Genomic DNA, 19,226 nt, shown 5'->3' with positions numbered 1-19,226 from the left:
CACACAAAAAAACCCCATAAAACTCAAATGATTATGACAGCTGTATGAGATAAGACTACCATGCACCTGTTAAAATAATAAGAAAACTTTTTAGGTACTGCTGTCGAAAATCTCTAAGATATATTGAAAAGAGTGACATGCAGGACAGTGTTTATAGTATGTTACCATTTCCATAAAACAGGTAAATAGGTAGAAAGATATATTCTTATACACTAAAGAACTATCTCAGAAAGAATGCACAAAAAACTGGTAACAATGATTGCTTCTGAGCAGGGAAACAAAATGGCTAGAAAGCATCTAGGTCATGGGAGGATTGTCTTCCTAGGAATGAGTCTCCAGGGGTAGTTTATAGGAAGAGAAATCAGAGAAAGGACAGAAACATTTAATTATCTATTAAGATATAAATCAGCATCCCTCTAAAAATAAGTATTTATTAAGCTTATCAAGATGCTAAACTGAGAAATAAAGAATAAAGAATCTTAAAGTTGCCATGACATAAATCTAACAACGCAACACATCATGGAAAAAAAAAATTGTTCACTTCTTATTCCAAAGCTACTGTAACCACAGAAGAGATTACTTGCCAAAGTCTTTATTCAGGATAAAATTTTAGGAGCCCCAAATCTCCATCTAAAGAGGAACTGCAAATATTTTAACAAAGCATGTTTTTCTTTTATGTGCAGAGTACCTGGTAGCAGCAGAGCCAAAAAGTAGTCAGCACAGAAGTAATTTCTTTACTAGAATATGGATAGCTTTTCAGATCTCTAAATCTTCCTGTTGAATTTGTTCTGATGGATTCCTCCACTTTATAGCCTAAAGAAATATCATGATCTCAATGTCTCCATTGCTTAAGAATTTAGTTACTAAAAAGTTCATTACTTTTTCACTATTTATCTTCTTAGGTCTAAGGTAGTCACACAATTCAAGGTTATTCAGCTCACACTTTGACCTAACAGAGTATCTATTTGTGGGTTTACAGTCAAAATATGCATCTTAAATGTTCAGTAGTTGCACTTTTTTTTCTGAAATAGAACACAGACACTCTCCATCTTTCTGAGTTTCTCCACACTACTTTGGATTGTAAACAGATTGTTTAGATTCATATTTTTCTTGGAAGCTACTCCTTTAGGGGGTACCCTGTGAGTCCTGCTATTACACATGCTCCTGGGTATGACAAGAATACAAAGCCCTGACCACTCTTTACCCAGGCCATTTCTCAGGGTTGACCTTGAGAGGTGAGGTAACATCTCCCTCTGGACAATGATGAGGCTTGCTTACTGCTTGCTGTAGTCAATTCCCAACTTCAGCATTCCACCACTGCAATAAAGGAACACTGTGTGTACAGCATCATCTGGGCCAGTATCACATCACCCCCATGCTGACAATACTAACAATACCTGAATTCTTGAACTTAACTATGTAACCCTGTTCCCACAGAAAGAAACACAAAGTTTCAATTTGGGATGTATGCCAGGGGAATCCCCTCCACACCATTCTCACACCCAAGGCCACTGGAAAGGATCCCCCAGCACCTGCCTTCTCATGATGGCTCTGGTGACCCAGGACAGGGACTCCCAAAGGGAAGGGGCTGGAATGGAAGGAGTCAAGGTCACTAAGTAAAGAACAAGACAGAGGGTCCAAAGTAATAAGGGGTTTGAAAGACGCTCAGTGGAGCGAATGGACTGAGAGGAAGACCTGCGGCCTCCTATCAGTACAGCCTGTACCCCTTCATCAGCCTCCCATCTGATGTTATTTCAAGTTCTGACCTTGTTTCTGATCATTTTCTTTCCATTGCATCCACCAACTGATTCCTATTAAGGGTTTTTGCTCCACCTTGACCCACTTGCGACATTTAGAATAGAATTTCACCACTCTTTTTTCTGCTCTGTTGTCCCAGTAACCAAAACAATGTTGTAGCTCCATAGCCTTAAAACTAGGGCCATAATGTCTTGTGAACTTTATGGAATTATAATGGGTAAGCGGAAGTATTCAATGCAGATTTAAACAGATTGCTGTTTCCAAGCCCTTGGTTTGATGTTTGGCAACATTCAATAGCACTTTAAAGAAAGATAAGCATATTCTCCCATGAAGGCATCTTTGTAGTTCCAAGATTACCATTTACTAAGAAACTGCTTAAGAGAATTTCTACACTGAAATGAGAGACCATGTTCATTTTTTCCATCAGGATCTGAGCCAAAAACCAACCATATTTCTTGAAGACTTAGGTGAGGTTTCCAAGAGTTAAACAGAACAGATTTACCAGCAAAAGGCAGGAAGAGTGAGATTATAATTTGAACCAGGCAAACTGTTTCATAACAGAAAATGTGGCACTTAATGTAGTTTGCAGAATATGGTATGTTAAAAATGCTACTTTATGGCAGGAGCAGACCTCTGGAGAGTGAAACCAGCCAAACGAAAAGAACAAAAAAGGTAGAAAAAAAGAAGCCATGTCAGCAATACAAAGCCACAAAACACTGATACACTTTTTTTTGGTACCGAATTACAACTTTTCCACCACATTTTGTGGTTTAAAAACACATTAAAAAATGCTTGCTGAAAAAGTTTTCATTTTGGCCATTTTGAATCGGGGTTATACTAACTCAAATTTATCCTAATTTAATAGGACTTGAGTCTAACAAACACACACACTGTTGAGGTCACAGGAGACTACATATGTGAGCAGATCAAAGTTTTCTGCAGCTCCTTCTGGAACAGATTTATCCTGGGTTCCTGAATGGCTTGGCCAGCTGATAGAGGACAGACTGATGTTTCTTTACTTGAAATAAACATTAAGTCAAAACCTCTAACAGAAAACTCATACTGAAAAGGTTTGGCTCACTCCCTGATGTGCTAGTCAAGGAAAAGCTAGCACAAAAATCTCAATGCAGGTTGATTAGAAAATGTATTCTAATCGTCCTTACGTCTCTTGCACCAGACATACAGTACTTGAATCTTTCTTGTATAACACTGTCAATTCTGAATTTTGAAGAATAATAAGAATGCTAGTCAATAATTATTGCTTTTAAAAAAGCTAATACTTGTTGGTTCTATACTTTCTCATCTCACACATCCCTCAGTTCTTCAATGTTGACTGCATTATACACCAAATTTACAAAGCACTCAAAGAGTTTAAAACCAAAACAGACACAGTCTTTCACGTCAAAGAACTTCTAAAGAATGTCTGGCTAATAGACTGACAAATGATTAATTGCAATGTTTATAAAGATTACAGAATGTGTGTCAGTGACACACAACGATGACTGCCAACATTAAGATGCTTGTTATTCAGATATTAAGCCTAGAAGAAAAACAATGATCTCTTCTTGTTTTTAAATAGAATTATTGCATCAAAGACTCTTAGAAGAAATTTTTCTGTAACTTGGGCTTCCCTGATAGCTCAGCTGGTAAAGAATCGGCCTGCAACGCAGGAGACCCCTGTTTGATTCCTGGGTTGGGAAGATTCACTGAAGAAGAAATAGGCTACCCACTCAAGTATTCTTTGGCTTCCTTCGTGGCTCAGCCGGTAAAGAATCTGCCTGCAATGTGGGAGACCAGGGTTTGATCCTTAGGTTGGGAAGATAAGGGAACAGCTGGCTACCCACTCCAGTATTCTGGCCTGGAGAATTCCATGGAGTGTACATCCATGGGATCGCAAAGAGTAGGACAGATTGGGCGACTTTGACTTTTACTTTCTGTAACTTATCTGTACCTGTTCTAGATGAATCCTCTGGAATAACCCAGAACAGTTATCCTATTTTCCAAATGACAACCTTCATTTTCTAGAAGACGGCTCTACAGTCTTCTTTTCTTCAGTTGACTGAATCATACCAACCCTTAAACCATTCTTCTCCCCATGACATGGTTTCTAGACCATCTCCCCATCCTAGCTATGTTCCTCGATTGAATGTTATAATTCAATGAATGTAGACCAAAATATGCTAAGATTTTTTAACACTGAAAACAGTGTGTGCCAAGACATGAAGGAGGAACAGTAGTGTTACATGAAAATAGATATATAGTACAGGATTAAGCTTGACTATTATGTTAGTTTATTTTGAGTACTAAAAAAAGTAAGCACACAGTGCTATAGCGTAATAGATACTAACGCATAGTATGTGTTTCAACTGAAGATGAAATGATGTGAAGCTGAGATTTGCTTTAAAACACTCTATGTGGAGGTGATGAGCACAGAACAGAGGAAACATGATTAGCAAAAAAAATGTTGGTACTCACTGAGGTATGATTGGTAATCAAAAAATATATAGATATCATATACATCAGTATTTTTTAAATTTCTAATTAGCCATTACCTTTTTCATGTCTAAAATATTTCAAAATACATATTTTTAATGTCTAAACAAATTACCTTTGAATATTTTCTATTGTAAGTTTTATTTGTATTATAGAAAAAATATTCAAATTTACAATTTAAAAAGTATTAAAAGAAAAATTTAAGCAATCATTTTCAAAATCCTTGTTCAGAATAGAAATTATTTTAAGCATCTTTTCTGATCACAACAGTATGAAACTAGAAATCAACCACAGTAAGAAAAACGGGAAAAGAATGAACACATGGACACTAAACAACAAGCCACTAAACAAACAAGGAAACCAAAGAGGAAATCAGAAAATACCTCAAGACAAGAGAAAATGAAAACACAGCTTTCTAAAATCTATGGGATGTAACAAGAACAGTTCTAAAAGGGAAGTTCATAGCCATACAGGCCTTTCTCAAGAAAGAAGAAAAATCTCAAATAATCTAACCTGACACCTAAAAGAATTAGGAAAAAAAGAACAGACAAAACCCAAAGTCAGCAAAATGAAGGAGCTAATAAAATCAGAGAGGAAATAAATAAAATAAAGATCCAAAAACAACAAAAAAGATCAATACAACAAGAGCTGGTCTTCTGAAAAGATAAACCATAAGCCTCTCACCACACCCACCTAGAGGAAAGCAAAGAGAACCCAGTAAGAAATGAAAGAGGAGAAATAACAACTGGTACCACAGAAACACAAAAAAATCATAGGAGGAAACTATGAACAGTTATATGCCAACAAACTGGACCACCTAGAAACACCCAAGTTTCTAGAAACATACGGCCTGCCGAAACTTAATCAAGAAGAAACATAATTTGAACAGACCAATCACCAGAAATGAAATAGAATTTCCCTGTGAACATCATTCTCCTGTGAAAAACTTTTTAATTGAAAAGCTGGATGTATGATTTTTAGTTGAAAATATCATGAAATATTTTTTAGATTTTTGTTATCATTGTTCATTTACTTATTGTAGAAAACTTCTCAAACACCAAAAGGAAAGAAAGACTACACACCCACCCTCAATGAGTACCAACATTTTTTTGCTAATCATGTTTCCTCTGTTCTGTGCTCATCACCTCCACATAGAGTATTTTTAAAACAAATCTCAGCTTCACATCATTTCATCTGCATTTGAAACACACACTATGCATTAGTGTCTATTATACCACAGCACTGTGTGCTTACCTTTTTCAGTACTCAAATGAACATAGCAGTCGAGCTCACCCTGTACCGTATGTCTATTCTCATACAACACTACTGTTCCTCCTTCATGTACTGGCACACACCGTTTTCAATACCTATATAAACTGTGGGAATTACTGTAGAATTTCGATGTTCTACTCCAGTAGATAATATTCTTTTGTTAGGGGTCTTTACAATATTGGAGATTACTGATGGAGATTACTTGGCTGTGTTTATGCAACAGTAGAGCAACTCTACAATGAAATGGCTACTGAAATGCTAGTTAATAAATTCTAGTAGACAGATCTGTCAATAGTATGATATACAATGTTACATAACTCACAGGATTTTAAAAATACTTTGCAATACCTAAAGAAAAGGTAATATCCACTTCTATTTTTAAAAAAAGATATAGGGTTTGTTTTGCTTTCCCAGTCATGATTTTAGAGAATCCACTTTCAGACTAATTACTTGATGTTAACTTTCATTGAACTTCAGGCCCATAATGTTCAATTACTGTTTAACACATAACATAAGGTATTTTGTATCACTTTTAAAGAAAACAAGAGTTAGCTGGCAAGTACTATAACTGGTTTTAGGCTGTGAGAGATCTTAGGAAACTTTCTGTGATTTATAAATTACAAAAAGTCCCTATAACAGAAAATCTGAAGATTTGCAAAGATGGGAAAAAACTAAATAATCATTAAGAAACAGAATTCCTAAGAGCAGCAAGTCATCATTATGCAGTGGTGAAAACTCTTCAGTAAGTTAAGAGAGAAGCTAAATATAAACTCTGACCAAAAAGAAGTCTACAGACTTATCTGGGGTGTTGCCAGAAACATTTCAATCAGGAAACATGAAAGAATCCTGTAAAATACTAGTATTTTATGATTGAGTTGGGGGTGACAGTCTGAAGTATTGCGATGAAAAGGTTCAAAAGAAGGAATTAAAGAAGAGGAAGGTATGCATACCTCTCTTAGTCAAACCACTTTGGATTTTTTAAAACCTTTTCACTTAGATTCTAACAAACTAAGCCTTACCCTAATTTTCCACCAGAGACTGGATGTGCAATTTCAGCACATTTGACACAATATAACAAACTTTAAAAAACAAAAATAGTTTTTTTTGTTGTTGTTGTTCTCATTTTCAAAATCAGGCATTTAAAAAAAGCATTCAACTTCAAAACTTACATCGGAACCCACATTTTTCATCGCACTTTGTAGGACAGGTTTAGCCACAGAAAGTTTCCCATTTGCTGGGCTGTTTGCCACAGGGGCTGGTACCACATTCACCACGTGATTAGGTAGCTGCGTGGTTCCCCCAGCAACAGCAAGGACTGGTTGAGGAGAGGGCAGAACTCCAGGTGCCTGGAGCTGAACCACGGTAGGCTGAGAGAGCAACACGGTCTGACCTGCAGTAGAGAAAAAAGAAGAGAAATCAGAAGGTGCATAACTGCTGTGGCAGGGGCAAACTGTTTCACATGTACGTCTCTTCTGCAGATACAATAGGTAAAATCACATGAAATGATTTGAAACCACCAATTGAACCACAATCAAAAGCAGCACACATTCTTGCTGATGTTCTCCATTAAAATATGTTTTAATAGACCATATGTCTATTCTCATATAACACTACTGTTCCACTATATCCACTACTGTGGATATTACCTTTTCTTTAGGTATTGCAAAGTATTTTTAAAATCCTGTGAGTTATGCAACATTGTATATCATACTATTGACAGATCTGTCTACTAGAATTTATTAACTAGCATTTCAGTAGCCATTTCATTGTAGAATTGCTCTACTGTTGCATAAACACAGCCAAGTAATCTCCATCAGTAATCTCCAATATTGTAAAGACCCCTAACAAAAGAATATTATCTACTGGAGTAGAACATCGAAATTCTACAGTAATTCCCACAGTTTATATAGGTATTAACGTTCTCTATTAAAATATGTTTTAAATTCATTCTATTTGAAGTTATGATTAACAATGTATTTCCACACTTTTTTTCAACTAACAAATACTAAATCTGCTAAGTTATACATAGATTTCCCTAAGTATTAACTTCTGAAACTTCTGAGTGCTAGAAGTATTTATCATATTACAAAGAACAAACCTTGTATACTGAGCACAGAATCATATATTTTAAGTTAATGGGATTTAGAAATACATACAACACCAAAAATATATGACAGAGATTCAGTAAGTCAATACTTGGAATAACCTGAGTCTACAAATATCAAAAATGTTAAAACCACTTGGGATAAATTCTTAGCTAACACAGGAAACATAGATCTATAATTTAACATAACCTGCAGATAATGTTGATTCCCCTACCCACCAAAACAGTCTACAAGTCTTTTCTTAATCTTCACATTTAACCTTATTTTAAAATTATGCTAATCTGAGAATTAGTATCATAACCTAAAGAAGGCTCAAACAATTCCCAATACTGGTCTAGTAAAACTTTTACTTGTCTGCTGAGTGTTTGCTTTCAGATTTGGCCAATTTTATAAGGTGTTGAAAGCCTCACCTAACATCCACAGCTGCCTGAGCCTATCCAGCAAAATAAAGGTATTAAAGTAACTGGCAACTAAAATTTCCCATTGTATATTTATACTCTTCTTGAAGGAAAAAAAATACTATGCTTTCAGACAGTGTAACATGACCCATGTAAAATTCAGCTCAGTATTTCAAAGGATCAAGGAAAACTAAAAATCAAAATAATGCTTCAACACCTGTTTATTATGAACATGTCTTAGCTTAAAAAAAAAAAATCACTTCTATAAAATCATTCTTTCTGTCTCAAAAGGCCTTGAAAAGCATACTTATACTAGAATTAATAGTATTTTATCCCTAAAAAGTAAGTAAATTAGTAAGAAAGACCTAAAAGTAATTTCACAGATTTATCATATACACAATTTAGTATAAATGATCACTAACTAGTCTTATCTTCTAATTTTCCCTTGGAATAATTTACTTTATGAAATAAAAACATATAAAAATGGAAATAACTCATAAGCAAATATAAATTTGCTCTAGCCAAATATTCAAATAAAAATAATTAATAGAGAATTCCCTAGTGGTTCAGTGGTTAGGACTCTGCACTTTCACTTCCAAGGATATAGGTTCAGTCCCTGGCCAGAGAACTAAGATCCTGCAAGCAACGTTGCAAAACCAAAATAATAATAATAATAAACAGCATATCATCAAATGTTTTTTTAAATAACACTTACTGATCTATTACAGTTAATCTGGTACTATGAAAGACATACTCATGTATGTCAAGAATGTAAAACTCAGACCAAAGGTTCCCACCCTGAATTTAAGGACCTTTCTTTAATATCAAAAACATGGTCACCCAAGATGATCACAGTTGTCCTTTCAGTTTCTGTAGACTGAGAAAATATGTGATGAGAAAAGTTTAGTAAGAATTTAGTAGTGATTTAAAATGAATTTGGAATTTATTATCGTAAGTATAACCACAAAATTTTTAAAAATCAGTGCAAAGATATATGAAACAAATTATTTATCCAGTCAACAGAAAATACGGATTTGCAGATACCCTACAAAAAAGCCAAAAGCTACTGCCACTCCGACCACCCATACCCTGGGATCCACAGTCTACCGGTTGAGAACAACTGATTTAAAGCAATACTTTGAAAAGAGCATTATCAGAAGCAGCGTTCCACATCTTCTGAGTTTAGGAACGCATGTAAGAATTAAAGATTTTAAAATTTAAAAAATAAAAAATAAAAATAAAAATAAAAATTATGATAAAGTGAAAGTGAAGTCGCTCAGTCGTGTCCAACTCTTTGCGATCCCATGGACTATAGTCTATTAGGCTTCTCTGTCCATGGAATTTTCCAGGCAAGAGTACTGGAGTGGGTTGCCATTTCCTTCTCCAGAGGATCTTCCTGACCTAGGGATCAAATCCAGGTCTCCTGCATTGCAGGCGGACACTTTACCCTCTGAGCCACCCCTCAAAACTAAAATGCTCAGTGAATTTAGAGGATTACTCCAAAGATCAGAGGAGGTGGTAACCATAAAGAGTGAAATCATTTCAAAAAAACAATCCTACTTTAAGCATCAGTTACAGATTTAAAGCATTGGCAGATAACACATGCAGATGGCTTTGTAATATTTCTTAAAATTGATTCAAAAAATAATCCAAGTCTGTAGTGTTCATTGTCTGGTTATCACCATCTCCTTGCTAAGAGAACTGTAGCATGGAGCAAGGGAGATGAAGCAATATCAAGGCAAGATCTGCATACTAAATGTGGCTCCAAGTCCTTCCAGGCCATTGATGCCTCTTTTTTTTCAAAAATGCTCATCCAGCCCTTTCATCCCAGAGTGCCCAACTAACCTCAAATTATTTAATATCTAAATCAATGATCCTCTGAATAGTCTTGGCAAGTTTGGGTTCAAGAAAAAATGGGGAGAAGCAACTACATTTCTATTACAGTGTGTTCATGGTGGCTTGCTAAATCTGACATGCTAGATGCTCACCAGATCACAAAACGCAAGGCAAAGAACTGTTTCAGGGCTTAAATAGTTAGCAGCTGAACATAAGTTACTACTGTTCCTCATGTGGCAACACTTAAAAAGGGCATACCAAAACACTGTTTATCCATTTCAGCGTGCTCAAAATCCTCTTTGGCATTACACACAAATCCCCCTGCATGGACCACGGCTGGTTACAAGGCTGGATACTTTTGACTATGGATGACTCACTGATTGTGATAGTCAGTGTCTTCCTTTTCAATTATCTTCAAACATTTCAAACTTAGTATCAAACATTTATTGAATGTCTTCTTTGTCTGAAATAGTATGGCTGTGTGACAGAGGAAATAATTTCTCTGTGTATTAATTTTCTCATCTATAAAAGGAAGATGATAATAATAGCACCTATCCTCACAGAGTTGATGTGAGGATTAAATAAGATGACACAGTTAAGCACTTAGAATGGTATCTGGCACTTGATCTTTTATGTATAATAACTTTCATAAGGGTATTTCATGTATAATTAATTCATTAGTTCTCATAGTTACTATTATTTAACTATTGATATAATTTTCCAATTAGATAGTCAATTCTTGAGATCCAGGACCACTTGTTTGCATTCTTTCAGAGGCAATAGAACATAGTGATTAATTACACAGACTCTGAGCCAGACCATCTGGGCTCAAGTTCTGACTGTGCCTCTATTAACAGAACGACTGAGGACAAGTTATTCTACCTCCATCCTCCATTTCAGTGATTTGAACCACTATCTACCCAAAAAGCCCAAGAGAGGATACTTTCCCTTTTTCCGTCCTCCATTCCCATCACCTAACTGCCAACCCCTGTGATTCTACACTTTCTAACATCTCCACTGTCTATCCGGGATCTTCAATGATACTCCAAGTTTCAACACCTCTCACCTGCACTATCATAAGAATCTTAATGAATGTATAGGACACAGATGTAGAAGTAGGCAGAAGTTATTTAAGGCAGACTGAACAGCATGTCTAGAAACTAGAAAAAAAACAAGAAAATGTAATGGACAATAGCCAAATTAGTTGAACCAAAGATTTATAGAAAGGAGAGTTATTATTATAAGGTAAAGTTGGAAAACTAAACTGGAGACAAACCATGATGGGTTTCACCTTCCAAGCCAGACAATTTGAACTTAATCCTATAAGAATTACTTCTTTTTTGCAGGACTTGCCTGGTAGTCCAGTGGTTAAGACTGCACTTCCAATGCAGGGGGCAAGAGTTTGATCCCTGAGTGGGGAGCAAAGATCTCGCATGCTGCACAGTGTAGCCAAAAAAAGAAATTACTTCTTTTTTAATAACAAATATTTACTTCTGATACTTAGATCGATTAACTGTAAAATGCCTTTCCTATATTTCTCTTCTTCTCTACTCATTATCAAATAAATGGAAGACTGGAAGTTATACATTTAAATCTGTTATGTTATTACAAGATTACCTCTCCAGATTACACTATAAAAATAGTAACAAGGCCTGTATTAGCATATGCTCCCCCAAAATAAATACTGTTTTCAGATAATGGGAAAGCACTGAAGTTCTGAATAGTGTATGATTCAAGCCTCTGAAACTGATCAACTGCTCAGAGAAGTTTCTCTTCTCGCTATAGGCAAGATTTTCTATCATTCAAACATAACCAATGGTCTACTAAGAGCAAATTCTTAGGAACACCTCTTGCTTTACATACTGATCATATTAATGTCAAACTTTTACTTTTTATGTATATGTTTTAATAGCTTATGGAAACTATAATAAAGTTCTTCACACATTTAAATTCTTAGCCTTTGGGACGATGTACATTTTTGAGATCCTGATGAAAGTTTCGGAGACTATCCCTAGAAAAATCCACAAATAATATACACTAAATCTTGCATTTTATTTCAAGGAGTTCATGACATCCATTCACAGGTCACAAGAATACCCATTAGACAGGAGTGTTATTTTTCATATGAAAAAGACTGTGTTTTGACCCTGTCCTCAGAGGGCAGGTATTTCAGGTTTGTTTGGTTGGGGTTTTCTGGAAGGGATTGGTGAATTTTCACGGATCCATCCAGTCTCTCACCTAGTTTTTTTTTATCAATGCCATACTGTCTATGACCATGGAATAGAGCAAAGTTAACAGAGTACCTGGAAATCAAATTTATGACCTTGCCCTCATTATAACCATGCTTCAAAGAAATGAGCTAAAAATCTAAAACTGAAAATATAGTCATAAACGTAACATTGGTATTTATTTATAACCCATATCCCACTGATACCTAGTCTTACTTGGTGCCAATAGATAAATCCACGGAAACAAGGCTGCACAAGTTTCGCTTTAGCCATGTGTACACACATCATATAGGCACAATGATGAATAATCTTCCCAAGAGAGCTCTGGGTGCAAATGAACCCTGTACGTTCGGTCAGTTCAGTCACTCAGTCATTTGTCTGACTCTCTGTGACCCCATGGACTACACATGCCAGGCCTCCCTGTCCATCACCAACTCCCAGAGCTTGCTCAAACTCATGTGCATCGAGTCGGTGATGCCATCCAACCATCTCATCCTCTGTCATCCCCTTCTTCTCCTGCCCTCAATCCTCCCCAGCATCAGGGTCTTTTCCAACAAGTCAGTTCTTCTCATCAGGTGGCCAAAGTACTGGAACTTCAGCTTCAGCATGAGTCCTTCCAATGAATATTCAGGACTGATTTCCTTTAGGATGGACTGATTGGATCTCCTTGCAGTCAAGGGAAAGGACACTAAAGAATCTTCTCCAACCTCACAGTTCAAAAGCATCAATTCTTTGGCACTCAGCTTTCTTTATGGTCCAACTCTCACATCCATACATCACTACTGGAAAAACCATAGCTTTGGCTAGATAGACCTTTTGGGCAAAGTAATGTCTCTGCTTTTTAATATGCTGTCTAGGTTGGTCATATATGTGACAAATATATACATATTCCTATAAGTGAACAGTACCAAATCCTCAGACTTGAACTTCTTTCAAGACAGACCTCAACTTCTTATAGAATCAACTATACGAGGCCATCTAGTGGACGAAATATAGAAACACACATTCTTAATGGCTTAAAGTCAGAGGTTCAGGTATTTAATGCCCGTACAAGCTCATGTTTGTTAAACGATGCTTCCTACTACTCGGAGATTTAAGAGTCTGATTCTATTGTCAAAACACACCTATTAGACCTGAAATGAACCATCGTATTTTAAATACTAACCTCTCCTTAAAAAGAAAAAAAATTCATAGACCCAAAAATCTCAGAATACAATAGCATCAAGAAAGTTTTCCAGATTTTCTTCTTCACAAAATCCCAAGCCTTAGAGACTGGTGTTTTCACTAAAACTGTGAGAAAAGAGAAGTATCAGATATAATTGATCTGGATAGCTACCTCCCTTGTTAGGACAGGAACCACGTATTAATCATCTCTGTAACCTCCTCAGAGCCAAGGACATTCTTGACACACACCCAGCATGTGCTCAGAAATTATACCCTGCATTAAAACAAATCATATAACACACGCTTCAGTGTCCTCCAATTAAACATAGAGAGCATCAGATTCCATTCAGGTACCTTTAGTGGGTGCAGGATGTATACTGATAATTGGTTGCTGCTTTGCCAATGGCATAAGTGTTGGTAGTGTCTGAATAATGATGGTTTTTGCTGGAACGCTGGGGTTTGTTTGAGTCTTGGGTGCTGCTGGAAGTAATAAAGGCTTGGGCTGAATTGAAGGTTTCGAATTTATTTGAATTTTTTTCTTTGGAGTCAGTCCATTTTCTGGAGAAAAACCAAACAAACCACAAATATAATTTAAGTGCAATTAAGCAAATCCTAGAAAGCAGATTCTATTATACACCTTTCTCTACACATTATCTTAACATCTGACTACCCTTAACTGAAGTTTAAGCATAGCTTAATGTACTGAAAAACAGAATTTTATCTTAGTGGACTGAAGAAGACTCCTCAATCTGAGGTCTTCCTTTCTGACCAAGCTACAGCTTTGCAAAGGGGACACAGGAACCAATAAAGAAAAACGGCTAAAATCACTGAATAAAGCATTGAGGTGAATGAGGTTAACAAATGTCACAGGCAAATAGGCCTCACATTTAACTTCTTTAGATGAAACTTTGAAATTTCTCCTGAAGATGGGGCCCTAAATCTATTTTAGAGCATCATTCACCTTTAAAGACAGAGACAACCAAAGAAGATCATTTTTTCCCTTTCCTCTTCATATTAAAGTTCACAACAAAGGATATAGGTCCACTAGTTTAAAAACAGCAAGCTAGCTTAATAAACATACACTTAACGCAACATTTTCTTTTAAGATATGGCGCTTACACTCAGTCTACAATACAAATAAGAGAAGTTAGCAGATGGAGTAATACCAGTTTTGCTCTTAGGACCAATGATGGGCTTGTCTTCCTTCAGTGGTTCTGCTGAGGAGGGGTTATTAGAGCTTTCACCATATAAGGAAAGAGGAGACATCTGAGAAGTAGAAGACAAATCCAACTCCTCCTGCAGTAAAATAAAACACAAATAAATTCATGCAGAAGAATAGTATCCTTGAGCAGAAAATGGCTTAGAAAGAGAGGCAAGATCCATGTACAAACAGAAACACTTCAAGATAATTTCAAGTCAAAGGTGTGATATATTACAACTATATCTATACAGTAAGCACTAAGAGAGGATGGATAAATCAATATTATCCATCAATACTAAAGTAAAAATAACTAAAAACGAAGTATGTCTATTTAACCCTCTTATATTAAAGATACGATCACTGATTCGATCTGCTTCTACATTTTCTCCCACAAACTTTATATTTTACTTGATTCCTAGCCATACAAACATTTAATATCATTATAGAATTACAGTTAAAATGCTAATATCTTTTCCCCACTATCTCTTATTCAGACTTACAGGAATTTCAAAAGCAAATAATTCTTTCTATTTTCATCCTTTTCTATTTATTAACACTACCTTTGTCCCTAATGTTTGAAAGAAAAACCCTGAAAGGAGCAGGGCTATTTCATTTAATGGGTAAATAAATAATGCAGAGATATACAAATATTAATATTTTCCAAAGTTCAATATTCAGTGGATCTGTCTCATTTTGCTAAAATACAGAAACTTAACATAGGATATGGAGAAGGCAATGGCACCCCACTCTGGTACTCTTGCCTGGAAAACCCCATGGATGGAGGAGCCTGGTGGGCTGCAGTCCATGGGGTCGCTAACAGTCAGACATGACTGAGTGACTTCACTTTCACTTTTCACTTTCATGCATTGGAGAAGGAAATGGCAACCCACTCCAGTGTTCTTGCCTGGAGAATCCCAGGGACAGGGGAGCCTTGTGGGCTGCCGTCTATGGGGTCGCACAGAGGTGGACACGACTGAAGCGACTTAGCAGCAGCAGCAGCAGCAACATAAGATAAAGTTGCATTTCAGTTCCAAGAGAGAAAGATGTTATGTATAATAAATAAATAGGCATATACATTTACATACATACATCATATCATCTTCAAAAGAATCTAAAAGATCACTGAAAGAAGAGTTAAAAGAATACTTGTTTGCTCTTAGCATGATGTAGGCCCCCTTAAGTCAAAAATCCAGAAGCCATAAAGAAAAAGACAGATTTGAATAATAATTATTTTATAATAAAAAAACAGGCCATAAACAAAGTTAAAAGATATATATTGAGAGAAAATATTTGCCTAAAATGAACAAAGGACAGGAGTCATCATTTCACTGAAAAGGAAATGCAAATGGTAGCCAAAGGCAAATTTAAAAGAAAATCTTTTTTTTTAATCATCAGATACGAAAAGTCAAAATAACCTGAAAGAGCATGTGGCAGAAATAGTCACTCTCAGTCATGCTGGTGAGGATGAGAACTGTTTCATTCACTCATCCCTAACACCTATCATCATGTAGCCAAAACCCAGGACTGCATGAACCTTACAGTGTATTGAATAACAATACATTTGGGGGTGGGGAAACAGTAAGAGATAATATAGGAGGAAATGATTATCTTTATGGCCTTAGATGCTTAAAAGGCATTTAATAAAACTCTGAGAAGATTCTTCGTAAAAGTCCTAGAAAATAAGAACTGGAAGGATGATTTAACACTTTGAAAAAAAAAAAAGCATGGTATAATTGAATAGCCAAGGTCATACTTAATGGTAAAATACTAATACTTTGCCATTAAAGTTGGGACAAGAAAGAAATAATTGCTTTTTCTGTAATTCTAGAAAACATAATTATAGCAGAAACTAAAATAAAAGGAACAAATATTAAAGTGAGACAGAAGTGCTTTTGTTTTGCAAGATGATATGCTATCTAAACACATTTAAGAACCAACAAAAAATTTTCACTATAAAAATGTACTAATAATCACTTAGAAAATATAATAAAAATAGTTTATTCATAATAGTAATGCAATTATAATATACCTAGGAATTAATTTTCTAAAGAATGTACAAGATCTATAGGAAGAAAATGATAAAACTTAACTGAGAGAAAACCTTAGTAACAGAGAAACATATAATATAATATTCTTTAACAAGATGATTACAAAGGCAATACAACTGGGAAACTGGTTCATTTATACAGTGAAAATTAAAACTAGATTTGTCCTTAGCACTTCACGTTAAGGTCACCTCTTAGCCTACAAGGGGACAACTATGACAATGTTCATTGTGATGCAGGTGAAGTGTTATGCAGTTACATTCAACAAACTGATGCAGACAGAGCAATATGAACAGATCTTAAAAACACTGTGCTAATTTTTTACAGTAAGAAATAAAGAGATCTGATATAATACCATTTACATAAGTTTAAAACACATACACAAAACTGAAATCAGTGAGAAAAAAATGAACTTTAATAAATGGTACTGGAATAGTCCTTCTGATAGTCTTTGAGGAAAACAAAAAACTTGGATGTGTATCTTACATCATAAACCAGGATAACTCCAAATGGATCAGAGATTGGAAAATTAAAAATAAAACCTGAGGAAATATATATATTAACAAGTCACTTAGAAACTACTACCTCCTGAATAATTCGACCCTAAAGCCGCTAGATGGGGCAGTGCAAGGAAAGCACTGACGCAGAGAGGCAGCCTGCGGAGCGTCAGAGTCCAAGGGGAGGGAGCAGGCGCAGGCAGCCAAGCCCGGGGAGCCAGAGTGAGGGGTGGCTGCGTCCATATCGCACCAGCCTGAGGGGGGCTGTCAAAGCCCAGAACACGGGAGTCAACGTGGAGGGGCCTGCACCGGCAAAATCCAGGACCACGTAAGAATCAGAATAAACAAAATAATGAACCATAATCTATTGACTATGCCAAACCCTTTGAGTGTGTGGATCACAATCAACGGTGGAAAATTCTGAAAGAGATGGGATTACCAAACCACCTGACCTGCCTCTTGAGAAATCTGTATGCAGGTCAGGAAGCAACAGTTAGAACTGGACATGGAACAACAGACTGGTTCCAAATAGGAAAAGGAGTGCATCAAGGCTGTATATTGTCACCCTGCTTATTTAACTTATATGCAGAACACATCATGAGAAACGCTGGGCTGGAAGAAGCACAAGCTGGAACCAACACTGCCGGGAAAAATATCAATAACCTCAGATATGCAGATGACACCACCCTTATGGCAGAAAGGGAAGAGGAACTAAAAAGCCTCTTGATGAAAGTGAAAGTGGAGAGTGAAAAAGTTGGCTTAAAGTTCAATAATCAGAAAACTAAGATCCTGGCATCTGGTCCAATCACTTCATGGCAAACAGATGGGGAAACAGTGGAAACAGTGACTTATTTTTCTGGGCTCCAAAATCACTGCAGATGGTAATTGCAGCCATGAAATTAGAAGATGCTTACTCCTTGGAAAGAAAGTTTTGACCAACCTAGACAGCATATTAAAAAGCAGAGACATTACTTTGTTAACAAAGGTCTATCTAGTCAAGGCTACGGTTTTTCCAGTGGTCATGTATGGATGTGAGAGCTGGACTATAAGGAAGGCTGAGCACAGAAGAACTGATGCCTTTGAACTGTGGTATTGGAGAAGACTCTTGAGAGTCCCTTGGACTACAAGGAGATCCAACCAGTCCATCCTAAAGGAGATCAGTCCTGGGTGTTCATTGGAAGGACTGATGTTGAAGCTGAAACTCCAATACTTTGGCCACCTGACATGAAGAGCTGACTCACTGGAAACGACCCTGATGCTGGGAAAGATTGAGGGCAGGAGGTGAAGGGGACGACAGAGGATGAGGTAGGTGGATGGCATCACCGACTCAATGGACATGGGTTTGGGTGAACTCTGGGAGTTGGTGATGGACAGGAAGGCCTAGCGTGCTGAGGTTCATGGGGTTGCAAAAAGTCAGACACAACTGAGTAACTGAACTGAACTGAACTGAATCTGTTGAATCAACTAGGAAACCATGAGTCCATACTGATATAAACAAAGAAATGGATAAATTTAAAGTCTGATGAGAAACAGGATATTTTTACATAGTTTTAAAGTACCTTCTCATAAAATACCCATTTATGGCAAAGGGAGATGGGCAACTTCACAGTAGAATAGCCTGAAAGATACCACCTTAATCAAATGAACAAAGCAAACCTCATCAGCAACAGGACAAATGAAAACAGTATGCCACAGCATCAAAAGTAAATGAGACAGACCCAGCATCACTTCTGTGGTATTCCTGCCACAAAATCTGAATCTCACCCTGAAGAAACATCAGACAAACCCAACCAAAGGACATTCTATAAAATAACTAGTCTTTAATCTCCAAAAGTGACAAGTCATGAAAGTCAAGGAAGAATGAACTATTCCAACTGAAGGAGATTAAAGAGACAGGACAACCAAATGCAATGTATGATTCTCAACTAGCTCTCCTTTTGCTCTCTACGGGATATCTCTGGAACAACTGGCACAATCTAAATGAGAGCTGAAGATAGATGACAGTAAGGTATAAACATTTATTTCCTGATTTTAATAGCTGTATTATGACTAGAAGACACAGCTTTACTTGTAGGAAGTAGACATTGGAGTATCTGGGGGTGACAAGGCATCAGGTTGGCAACTTACTCTCAAATGATTCAGGGGGGAAAAGTTCTTTGTAATGTACTCATAACATTTCTGCAAGTTTGAGGTTTTTCCAAACTCTCTCTCTCTCATCTGTCCGTCTAT

The 19,226-nt window shown here is 36.5% G+C and overlaps 1 protein-coding gene across 1 annotated transcript in view; it reads right to left on the bottom strand.

The window, feature by feature from the left end:
* ATF6 (activating transcription factor 6) overlaps positions 1-19,226 on the bottom strand; it is a 243,699-nt gene that overhangs the window by 194,473 nt on the left and 30,000 nt on the right. The window contains exons 5-7 of the mRNA XM_018046547.1: positions 14,421-14,550; positions 13,609-13,812; positions 6,693-6,913 (exon numbers count right to left, since the gene is read on the bottom strand). Coding sequence (XP_017902036.1) covers positions 6,693-6,913; positions 13,609-13,812; positions 14,421-14,550 — 555 coding nt within the window. The remainder of the gene's footprint in view (positions 1-6,692; positions 6,914-13,608; positions 13,813-14,420; positions 14,551-19,226) is intronic.

Source organism: Capra hircus, chromosome 3 (assembly GCF_001704415.2).
Source record: "Capra hircus breed San Clemente chromosome 3, ASM170441v1, whole genome shotgun sequence".
In the NCBI taxonomy this organism is placed as follows: domain Eukaryota; kingdom Metazoa; phylum Chordata; class Mammalia; order Artiodactyla; family Bovidae; genus Capra; species Capra hircus.
The sequence above is the reverse complement of the archived record's forward strand: the minus strand, read 5'-3'. Positions and strand labels throughout refer to the sequence as shown.